We start from the raw sequence: 11,583 nt of genomic DNA, 5'->3' as shown, positions 1-11,583 counted from the left end.
TGTTTTATTCACCTCGTGCCCGCATACGAGTTACCACGTATGTGACTTTGTGTGTGATTGTTTTGCTTTTCATTTGTTTGTAATAAGATCATGCGTAAAAGATACGTATAAAACGGTTTCAGCAGTTTATATTACTGAATACAGCTTAACAGTTACAGTTTTAGTTGTTTCGTGCCTGTAACGTACTTCATTTGTTTCAGTTTAGTAAAAAAAGTAATAGTAAAAGATGCATTTCAACAATTGTCCGAGAAAATCGACACAAAATATGTGGTCCTCCGTTTTATTGATGTTGATCGTCTTACAAGGTGAATTATTTTATATACTGAATATTTTTGCATTAGTATGAAGTTTTTCTTGTTTGTGGCATATTTGGTCTATGTTATACTAAGTGGATATTATGGTCAGAATGAATGTAACTTGTTAACCTTTTCACGGCAGGGCAATGATAGTAGTTAGTCGTATTAAACGTGATATACACGTTTATAAATAGTAAACATTTTCTAAATATTTTTATTTTTTGTGTATAAGGATTGTTAGTACAATAAATATGGCTAAACAAACAAAACTTCCGACACTATAATTCAATTTCAACTCAGTATAAAAGTCATGACGGCCAATCCGTTGTTTTTGAAATAACTAAAAATGCTAGTAAAATGGAGGCGCGTTCGAAGCCTGGTCCTGCCCAATTGCTGTAGGCGTATGCGTCTTTTTGAGTATGACGCTTAACTGCAATTGTTTCACTCAAGTGTTCCTATATATCGAAACTGTCAGCCACTTATTATCTAGTATACAAACTTATATATGCGGTAACACGTAAGCTACATTAGCTGTATGAAATATAACAATCCTGTATAATAACGACTGTCGTTGCCCCGCCATGGGAAGATAAATTTAGTAGCTTGGAGGAGGATGGGACACCTTTTCATTTTATATTTTTTGTCCGATTTGATAGTAAACAAAAGAAAGGCAAAGGATTATAAAACCGTATCCTCACGACTTTCATAGACCGTTGTTAATTGTTTAAAACATTATCAGGAAATACGGGATATTATGTGCTAAGCGACAGGAGTTGCGACCTACAAAACTATCGTGTGATAACGTCTGCATTACCCCGCCACGCGGGAAAAAATAGGTTAAATTCAATATTTAATATATAATACGTTACAGGAATGATCATGGTTTGCGAGTCAGTGGAGAGTGAAACTTTCTGCGAGGTCGAATGCACGAGTCGGTCACCAAGGTTATATAAAAAACGATGCCTCGCAAACGGGTGTTTGCTCACGTCTTTGGTAAGTATTTACGTCACGAATATTGAATCATGGCTGGCCACTTACAGTAGTTAGTTGTGTTGTTCTCACGTCACTTCACGTAATAAACTTTGTATAAATGTACCATTTTCTTAAATGGTAACTAAGACAAAATTATAGGCACATTAGTGATGTACAGCACCGTGAGGTAAGATGGGATACCTTGGGGTAAAATAGGATACCATCGCACATTTCTTGGTCGTGTTTTAATCAACTAACAACGGTCTTTTTATAGAGTCGCGAGCTACGGTTATAAAATTATGAGAATATTCTTTGTTTACTATCAATTAGAAAGATAAAAGAGACTGAACACATGTTCCAACTTACCCCACCCTACTATACCTTTACTAAGCATCTCTTTTTGGGATAATGAGCTAACTGTGGGCGAATTATATATATAGTAGAGTGGGGTAAAATGATTTATGTTTTTTTTTTCTTTTATCTTATTCCATTTGATAGTGAACAAAAAATATTACATATTTATATAACAGTACTATCAAAATAAATGAGCGCTGTTAATTGTTAAACTTAAAAACACGATCAGGAAATACGAGATATGTACAGTAGGGTGGGGGAAGATGGGACACCTTTAGCACATAATATCCAAACATTCTGATCGTGTTTTATATACTTAACATCGGTATATGGGAGTCGTAGGGATAAGGTTTCATAATTCTTTAAATTTTATATGCTTCCCACCATATTGAACGAGAAAATAGAATGAAAAGGTGTCCCATCTTCCCCCACCCTACTATATCTTATGTATACTATTGGTGTCTATCTTACCCCACAGTGCTATATATAGAATAATCGTGATTAAACTCTATCTATGGAGTTAATCGTGATGTTTTTCTTGCCTTTTAATTTAACGCGTGGAAGTATAACTCGCTTTACAGTAAAGCGCGGCCGGAAAACGACAGTCGTTACAACATGGGTGTTACGTTTTATACACCTCGTGTCAGCTTAAGAGTTACCACGTATCTTACTTTGTGGGTGAGAATTTTTTATTTCTTTCAACAGGACCATTGCGCGACGATATACAGGGCCCATCCGAGTGGTTTCGTATGCAACCGCATGCGTGGTGAATTCGTATGCGCTATGAACGGGTCGACTTTTATGGAAATCAAACGTTGTTCCCTATGCCAGAAAATGCACGACCAGCAAACTTCGGGTCCGAATATCACACAAGTAGAGCAAAGTAATTGCGCGACATGAGCATTGTATGCTTGCAATTTAAACGCATTTTTTTGCTGCAAAAAGTAATTTTTCATTTGACATTCGGACCTCATACAGGTATTAGGATAGCTACGCAAAACAGATAGTTTTTATAGCATTATTTTTTGCTAATAATAATTCACATGTTAAATATTAAGTTATTGCTTTTCACATTCCAGTTGATACTTTTTCCGAACTTTAAATGTTCTTTCCGTGTTTGTTTCTTTGAATGTAAATAATAAAGTTCAAAATATTTCGCTTGACGCAAATTTGTGTTTTGGTCGGCTAAGATTGCACAACATAAAACTGGGACGAAGACCAATGGAATATGATTGCCGTTGATATATAACAGGGTGGGGTCAGATGGGACATGTTTTCATTTTTTTTCTTTCTTGACCCATTTGGTAGAAAACAAAAAATAAGTTTATAAAACTCTATAGCTGTAGCCCGGCGACTCTAAAAGAGCGTTGTTAATATTTAAAAACACGATCAGAAAATATAGGTTTTAGGTGCTAACGGTATCCCATCTTATTATATATATACACACAGTATTATATATATACACGAAAATATAAAAAGCTGCAAAGAATGTGCGTCATAGACACTAAACATTTAATCTCAATCATCTACTGCTTAAAATTAGCAGGCCCTCGGGTGGGAAAGTTTATGCCGGAAAATGTGATACAGAGGTTATGAATGAGGTAAGTTTAAACGCAAATGACGTAGGTTCATAACACGGGGGATTCCGCTTTCAACTTGGAGCTGGAATCGCATTTTTCGTGCGTGCGCATATGTACTTTAAGGTTATATTTCTGAGTAAAAGTTTTCGAACAAAGCGAGCACGGGAATGGTCGCTCGCTGTCGTGAATTCGTTCGTGTTTTTGTTTGCTGCACCATTTTCGGAACATTTTCCCGCAGTATTGGCATTTGTATCTTTTCTCTCCTGAATGAGTGGTCTGATGATCACGTAGGTTGGTACGGCGTAGATAGGCGCGCCCACACACGTCACAAACAAAGGGGCGATCGCCGGTATGGGTACGCAAGTGTTCCCGTAACCCTGGATGTAATTAATAGCTCAATGCGGAGATAGTAGCTCAATAGTGTGTAACTTGTATTCTAGTTTTAGCTCGCTACTGCCACCGTTTGGCACGCGTTTTTGCTATTTTAAGGTGGTTTGGAAACAACAAACGGTCAAAGTTAGGTAACATTTTTTCACGGAAAATCCCAAGCATTGCCAAACGAACGATTTTTAGTGTTTTATATAGTAAGTTGAGTTAAAATGGTTCATGTTTTCAATCCATTTAATGGTTTCACTTGGTAGTAAACAAATAACTACTTACAAAGTTGTACAACCGCATCATTAAGACACTTAAAAACGTTATTAATTATTCAAAAAACGACCAGGAAATATGGGATTTAGTTGCGAACAGTATTCCACCTTGCCCCACAGTACTATATAATGTTTACTATTTCGAACATTTTACTTGCACAACATACCTCGCAACAAAGTAAAAGTCAATCCACAAGTTTCACATGTGTGTTCTTTATGTTTGTGTGTCTTGCGATGAAATATGAGTGATTGCTTTTGCACAAACGAAGCACCACACGTCTCACAAACAAATGGTTTTTCTCCAGTATGGATTCGAACATGAGTTGTTAAAGCAGATTGACTGGGTAGAAAAATATGTATGTTTAAGACCCAAGCAACTTTATTCACAGCTTGTCTTTTTACAAAGTGGGGTCTGAGCATAGGTGTAACGTTAGAAAACATAGGTGATACAATATGCTTTAGAAATCCAGTTTCCCCCCTACAACAGCTTTTACAGTGCTTGTAATTCTCTAAACAGACAAGCAGAGCAAAATGCCGCATCCGCCACATTATTCAATGAAGTGAATAAGATATCATGCTTGATGAATATGTGCGTCTCTACTTAAACAAAGCCACCCCAGATTTCACAAAAAAATCTATAGTGTCTATGGCTTATAAAGAATGTAGTTTATTGATTAATTCTTAAGTGGCGGGGCAGCTTAGAATGGGGGCACACACCACACACGAAGTCCCATTTAACACAATATGTTGTTTACTCCCACAATCCCTAAGGTAATTTACAGACATATAAATACAAACTACAGTCAGAAAAAAATACAGTCTACGGTCAACCGATTTTAAGTTTGCCTAGAAAACTAAATACAGAAAAATATACATTTTCATATAATTAATTGGACCCAAATCAGAGAACTTTGCATAATTAAGGATGTGTTGAGCTGAGCCTTATACCATATAGTGTTGCATGTGACCAGTGTACTTATTTACCATTTAAATTCCTTGTTACAAACATTGCACAGCCATTTTGGTTTCTTTTCACATTTTGTCGATTTTTCTTGAGGGGAGAAGTTGGTATGAACACTATTCTCTGGAATAAATGAATTGTTTGTTTAAATGTAAATGAATGTATCTTGCTTTACAGCCGTATGACAGGAAAACGACAGTCGTTATAACACTGGTGTTCTGTTTCATACACTTGTCAGCTGACGAGTTACCATGGTTGTTACTTTGTGTGAAGTGGATTTTTGATTAAGGTAATTTGGACAACTCGTTACAAACCACAGTTTTGAAGTAATTGTCTTTGAGTGTTTTGCTTAAAGACAGATAAATAATCATAATTAGAATTCTTTAATTACATTTTTTCACATTTTTTTTCGATTTTTTTATTTTTTTAGATTTAAAAGTTTATAAGAATTTTATGCAATAAAAAACTAACACAAATTATCCTACCATTGTGAACAACCAGGTGAATTTTGTTGAACTGATCACCAGGTAATTCAGTACCTTCTTCCACATTTCCCCCCAACTCACTGCCCAACACACAAGCCACTGGAGGAGAATTTGTTTGTGTGACGGCATCGGCCATATTTCCGGAGCCTAAAAAATGTTTGGAAAAACAGTAAAGTAGCGTTCTTGTGCCTATGAAAAAAGTACTTGGCTGTTGTTAATTGTTTAAAACACGATTAGAATATTTTTATATTATGTTCTAAAGGTGATCGATCTTACTCCACATTTTCGTATATAGGCCTATATTTATATATACAAACAAAAGTAAGCAAATTTTTATCCTACTTGCAAACATGAGCATTTCTAACGCAGCAGCTCGGCTGTCCAAGCGGAACTGGCGAACAAAATCATCCAAGCACGACAGTGCTTTGTTAATATCCTCGCTGTTCTCAGTCGTTACAACTTTCCATTCCATAACATCAGTCAGTGGTCGGAACATGTAGAGTTGTTTAAGCAATTGAGTTCTGTAAATTAAAAACAATATTCTTTTTACACGATTGGTGCATGATGGGGCAATGGCAGTTATAACACAAGTGTTTTGTTTCATACACCCTGTGCCCGCTTCAGGTTACCACGTCCACGTGTATACCTTTTTCGCTCATTATACGTTTTTTGGTGGAGTGGCTTTGTTTCGACATATCTGTCGATTTGGACAACTCAATAGTGACCACTGGGTTTGAGCAATTGCTGTTAAGTGCCTTGCCCGAAGACACATATACCCACAAAGGTAGCATCGACAATCCTCTAACTCATTACCTCTGCATTAGAGGCAGGAGACATGCTCATTGTTGTGCCCAGTGATTTCAACTGCATACAAAGTAACAGTTACTTAATATAAATCTTAAACCTTTCCAAAAGCTTGAAGATGGTTGCAGAGATAGTTGAAAGTAAATGAGATGAGAAATGTTCAATGACATCACTTGTGGAATGACCAAAGCATATACTTGTATTCATATTCAATTTGCTATCCCCACACTATAGCTTAAAGAAACAGGGAATATGAATCATGTGTTGATACAACATTGTTGATTACAAAGAAATGTATGGAATTTTAGAAAAAATACCACACATTTTTGTGAAAAACAATACATATTTTTTAACATTTTTCCCAATCAAGCATGACATTACAGAAATAAAGAAGTAGACACTAAACAACAAACATAAAACAGGTTGAATTTGAGAAAATTCATTTTGTTTCAGTTTCAATATCATATTTCTTTTTCTGCAATTTTTTTAATTGGTATTTTGAGTTTTTGTGCATTTCGTCCATGCCCTTGGTTAGTGTTGAAAGGTCCAAGCCTGAGTATGAAGTTTCCGATTTTCTGGGATACTTTTGCTTGTAGTAATCGCTTGTAATTTTCTCTAAAGATTGTAGAGTTCTTTCGCAATGTTCACGGTCTTGTAAGTGAGTTGATTCGCCGTGTTTGAAACCACTTTCAACTTTACCACGTATGATGCCTCCTAGTGCACAGCGTGTGCTGTCCGGCCAGAATTGGCAAACTTTCATAAACCTTTTGTACAGTGCAGCCATGGGTAAAGATCCAGTTTTTCAATTTTATTAATTTCCTTGTTTACCACAGCCCATATATAGATACGATACGTATTAACATACAAATCTCAGTTCTGCTTTATGCTAAAACAGTAACTGGCAAGTATAAATATTTCTGCAAAAAACACAAGGCTTTTAAACCTTAGTTTAATGTCGTTTTTTTAAACTGTGGTTTCCATATAAAGTGCTTGCTAGAAATTCTGGCAAAGGGAAATACCCATGTCGCTGTATAGAAGATACTAGATAGTGTCGAAGGGTTTTTATAGTGCAAATTTCTGCTTTTTTGCGTTAGTTTTGTAGTTTATTTTAAATAGGTTTAACAAAAAAAACTTACAGAATAATTTTTCCATAATGAGCAAGCGGTAAAAATTAAATTATCGGTGAATATATCACGATGTTCTTATAAAAACTATCCAATGGTAGCTTGCACCTATCCGAATTAATCAATCAACAAATGTGTTATTGAGTGTAGAATTATTGTTCGATCCATACTGCATTACGTTCGCTTTAAAATGCTGAGAAATGCAGCCGTTCTATCCAGTCAAGTACTAAATCTAACGAAGGTTATCGAAACCAAAGTATTTTGGCCGGTTATCAGCAGAAGTATACACGCTTCGTTTATTGTAAAAGGGCGGAAAAATCCCGGACAGCATAAACGTATTAAAGCTCATTCTATTACCCACGAAGATAAATGGACAACCGATCTCGAAACATGGACAGAAAACAACAAAATGCTTTATCCCCCGATGGACCCTGAAAAAGGCGTGCGACCGGCGGAAATCTATTACGGACGTGCAAACGTACGATACCCACCTAAGAAGTTATACCATGTTGCTTATATTGTTAAGGGTCTTAACATAGACGAAGCAATTACACATCTCGGATATATCAACAACAAAGCAGCAAGGACAATAGCTGATGTACTGCGTGAGGCACAGGAACATGCAGTTGCAGAACATAATGTGGAATTCAAATCAAACCTTCACATTGTGGATTCATTCGCAGAATCTTCCGGTGCTGTCAAGTTTCCAATCTATCATGCCAGGGGGCGAATGGCGTTGGGTAAATGCAGATTTTCAAATTATTACTGTTTACTAAGAGAAGGGCCTGCTCCTCCAAAGAGACCAAAACTTACAGCACTTGAATTTGGAATTGTTCATTTAGATGAACTAAGGAATAGAAAGATATCTGATGGATTGTAAAAACCTATTTATAAAGTTTCTTACCAGTTTACATGGACCCATGTGTTTGTTCGCAAAACTTACTTTTACAGTGAAAGCTTTAATAGAAAAATCACAAATCACAGTAAACGTACAAGATAATATAGATCGCACCTGCTTGTAACTCATAATGTTATACATGTTGTTGTTTTGTTTTAAAATTTGTAAAATTCATTTAATTATCAAAAGTAATTATTATGGCAGGTTGAAAATGATTTAGGTAAAAGAGCAAACTGTAGAGTCATATGTATTGTCAAATTTGTTTAGCACATTGTACTGTGTAATACTGCTTTATAAAGGAATCCATTTATTTTGAGCATTGTATATAAAACTTTGTTTCCCCACTCTTTCTGGTCTATACGTGGAAGGACCTGGGTTATCTTTGCCAGGAAGATGATCAAACGTCCAACGAGATGTATTCGAAACGAACACACCGGATGACATATAGTGTTTTGGTGGCCCCTCGTAGTCCACGAGTTCGTAAGATCCAGGTCCTGGGTTTTCAATGGGTGCTGGGAGTGGCATAGCTGGTGCACTGATGCAAAGATAATGCTTGCGCCTGGAAAGGGCTTACTTGGTTATATTCAGACAATTGCTCCAGAGGTAATAATGGGTTCAAGGCTCGTTGCTGCTATTGTTGTGGACGTATGTGTCCTTGGCCAAGATGCATAACAGCAATTGCTTCAACCCAGTGGTAACATTATTAAATGTCAGAATAAGAGCATGACATTTGCCAACTATAAAATAGATAGAAAAGGCACAAACAACACACAAAAATTAGATAGGTGTCTTAAAAAGCATGTGATATATCGATTAGTAAATATCCTAAAAAGAACATCACGTTTACTAACATATATATGTTCCACATATTTTACTTACGGTAATATGAGTTTTTGAGGTGGAGTGACAACATCAAAAGGTTTGTAAGCACCAGGGCCAGGCACTTCTGCAGGTTTACTGTTAAGCTGTCTTTTTGTTGTAGAACAGAAGCTTGACATTGGAGCATTAACCTTTGTCCCACTTTGTATATTGTAGTGACCTGGTGGTGTTTTACTTGATTTAAATAGAAGCAAAATATAATCCGTAGTCTGCAGTTAAATTGAACACATAGTTAACATGTAGCAGCTTTTGCAAATGAATGCACAAATATACAGTTTTTAATTTTCATTGGGGAATATAAATACCAGTATTTTGCCTGGCATGAGCAAAATTTTACTGTTTTTGGTAAACATGATCTTATTCTCTGGTCCAACTGCAGATGTATTGAGTATTGATTCTTACTGGGAGATGGAACTCTTGTGCTTCCAATGGGAATTCCTTGACGTTTTGTCCTTGATTTAAATGCAGCTTCTGCAGTTACACCATAGTTCTTCCCTGTGTTAATGCTTTGTACCTGCCATACATAAGCTTTGTAATATATATATTTACACCTATTTACCAGGGCGATCAGCATAAATGTATTCAAAGAATTAAATAATGTTACTTGTAACCAACTAAAATGTAAACACAACAAATAGGCTATAAAAATGCCTATTTATGCAGTAAGGATCTGGTGCTATGAAAACGTAACAGACAAAAATCAAGTCCAACCAATTGAATAATAAAAGATATATATCTCGCCTAAATGGCAACAACATTAATAATCCTAGTTAGAAATTTGCAGAATTTATTTATGCAGTTAAATTTAGGGACCAAGAAGGTTTTCCACTTACATTATACTGATTAGGAGCTGGGGCTCTTGGCGGGCCAACCAATATGTGATCAGTTTTAATAGCAATAGGTTGATGGAATGAGCTTGTATTAGCACGATTAAACTCCTTTCTTGTGCTCAACAAAGAAGGTAGGTTATAGGATCCAGCACCAGGTGTAACTCCCAGCATTGATTTACGAGTTCTTAATGTCTGAAATTATTATTTGGTGTTGAAAATATAATGTAATAACTGTATGTAAAGTTTAAAAAAATATTTTTTGTTGTTCTGGTTAGAGGCTTGATGCTACTTCCATTGTGGGCATATGTGTCCCTAAGTTAGACTTGTAATGGCAATTTCTCCAACTCTGTATTCCTTATAATTACTACCCACAAAACTACCACGTAGAAATTAATAAGAATTAAGATACAATCATTTAATAACATGGTCAAGGTCATGATGATTTACTTTTGATGCAAAACTTCCAGTTCCTTTCTTTGAAAACGAAGTTGATTTCTTTTCTATTTCTCCATGGGGGCAGCTGTAGTTTCCAGGACCAGGGATGTCATTCTGATATTAATAGCTTTTATTACATATGCAAAATGCATGAAACATAACTTGATTTATCCTCCTGTGTCGAGGATACTGAAGTTGTTATAATTCTGATGTTATATATGGCCTAATATATACAGTTTTGCATCTGTTATGGTTTAACCCAATAAATAGTATTAAGGCAATATATAAATATGACCTGATACACAAAATGTATGTAACGAAACTTGATTTATTCCTAATTGTATTATTATTATCTTTTATTATTCTTTATGAGTAAGTTCCTTATCAAGCACCTGGGATTTAAGCCAGATTTGGCCCATTACCCCAACACCTGAAAAGCCCATTTAAGTCTTCGTGTGACTGATGCCGTAACAGTGTCTTGCTCTTGCCCAAGGACACATACGTCGATCAGTATCGCTGTCAAGCATCGAACCGTAAACACTTTGGTTTCGATGCAAGCGCCTCGGCACCGGACCAAACATAAATTACATTAAGTCAATTATGGCCCAATATATGTACAGTTTTGCATATTTATTAAGCTGGTTTATTTAACCAATTAATTAAATATAAATTATTTTGTAATGTACCAAATAATAGTCATCACTGAAACGTTTTGCTTGTGTTCGAAATCCTTTTCGGTCAGAGTTGTTGGTTACAATGGTCTGATATTTGCTTGGGATAGAAGCAGTGGCGGCAGTAACACCATGACCTAAAAAAACATTTGTAAGTTTACAGTGCATTTAATTTGGAAAAAAATTTATAACATAATTATTATTTATTTTTTGGAAAACGGTTGCGCAGATTGTGTTATTTAAAAGACGAAGAAAAGGAAATCAACAGCCATACCTTTATATAACCTTCCAGTTATGCGTGAATGAATTCTTTGCACAGAATCGAGCGGTTGAATGCTATCAACAGCCATTTATGTGCAGAATAACGTTTTAATTTGGATTGTACAAAAATTCTAAGTCATTTTGTTATAGTTTTAGTTTGTAGCCTACCATAGTTTTAATTTGCGAATTACGCTATTTCGTTTTCCATAGCAACACTATTGGGATTCCCCAAAGCTGTTATAATATCGTAATTAATTTTGGGGCTTTGAGTTGAGAACTTAAGCATTTAAATAAACAAATTATTAAATATTAAACTTAAAAACAAAATATTAAATACGTTTTTTTATAAAAAGATATAATATTTTGGAAAACAATTACCCTGT

General features: G+C 35.5%; 4 protein-coding genes across 5 annotated transcripts; 2 read left to right on the top strand and 2 right to left on the bottom strand.

Moving 5' to 3' along the window:
* Positions 1-54: 54 nt before the first annotated feature.
* LOC149743406 (uncharacterized) lies at positions 55-2,785 on the top strand. Its single transcript, XM_089885695.1, has 3 exons — positions 55-305; positions 1,168-1,289; positions 2,328-2,785. The coding sequence occupies exons 1-3, from the start codon at positions 227-229 to the stop codon at positions 2,520-2,522; spliced, it is 396 nt and encodes a 131-aa protein (XP_089741821.1). The 5' UTR covers positions 55-226; the 3' UTR covers positions 2,523-2,785.
* Positions 2,290-6,344, bottom strand: LOC149743405 (uncharacterized). 2 transcript variants are annotated; one of them, XM_089885684.1, is made up of 6 exons: positions 6,203-6,344; positions 5,641-5,819; positions 5,299-5,445; positions 4,837-4,936; positions 4,020-4,192; positions 2,290-3,579 (listed from the first exon to the last, which is right to left on the bottom strand). In XM_089885684.1, the coding sequence occupies exons 1-6, from the start codon at positions 6,307-6,309 to the stop codon at positions 3,251-3,253; spliced, it is 1,035 nt and encodes a 344-aa protein (XP_089741810.1). In that variant the 5' UTR covers positions 6,310-6,344; the 3' UTR covers positions 2,290-3,250. The 2 variants fall into 2 exon arrangements, with proteins under 2 accessions (XP_089741810.1, XP_089741811.1); XM_089885685.1 differs by having other exon boundaries at positions 6,112-6,239.
* On the bottom strand, positions 6,337-11,453 carry LOC149743403 (O(6)-methylguanine-induced apoptosis 2-like). Its single transcript, XM_089885686.1, has 7 exons — positions 11,214-11,453; positions 10,955-11,076; positions 10,281-10,382; positions 9,837-10,025; positions 9,406-9,517; positions 9,004-9,163; positions 6,337-8,683 (listed from the first exon to the last, which is right to left on the bottom strand). Exons 1-7 carry the CDS (start codon positions 11,287-11,289, stop codon positions 8,416-8,418), a joined length of 1,029 nt encoding a protein of 342 aa, XP_089741812.1. The 5' UTR covers positions 11,290-11,453; the 3' UTR covers positions 6,337-8,415.
* Positions 7,417-8,328, top strand: LOC149743404 (large ribosomal subunit protein uL22m-like). The gene has a single exon (XM_089885693.1). The coding sequence runs from the start codon at positions 7,417-7,419 to the stop codon at positions 8,104-8,106; it is 690 nt and encodes a 229-aa protein (XP_089741819.1). The 3' UTR covers positions 8,107-8,328.
* Positions 11,454-11,583: the final 130 nt, after the last annotated feature.

Source organism: Ciona robusta, chromosome 1 (genome assembly GCF_009617815.1).
Source record: "Ciona robusta chromosome 1, ASM961781v2".
Classification (NCBI taxonomy): Eukaryota; Metazoa; Chordata; class Ascidiacea; order Phlebobranchia; family Cionidae; genus Ciona; species Ciona robusta.
The sequence above is the reverse complement of the archived record's forward strand: the minus strand, read 5'-3'. Positions and strand labels throughout refer to the sequence as shown.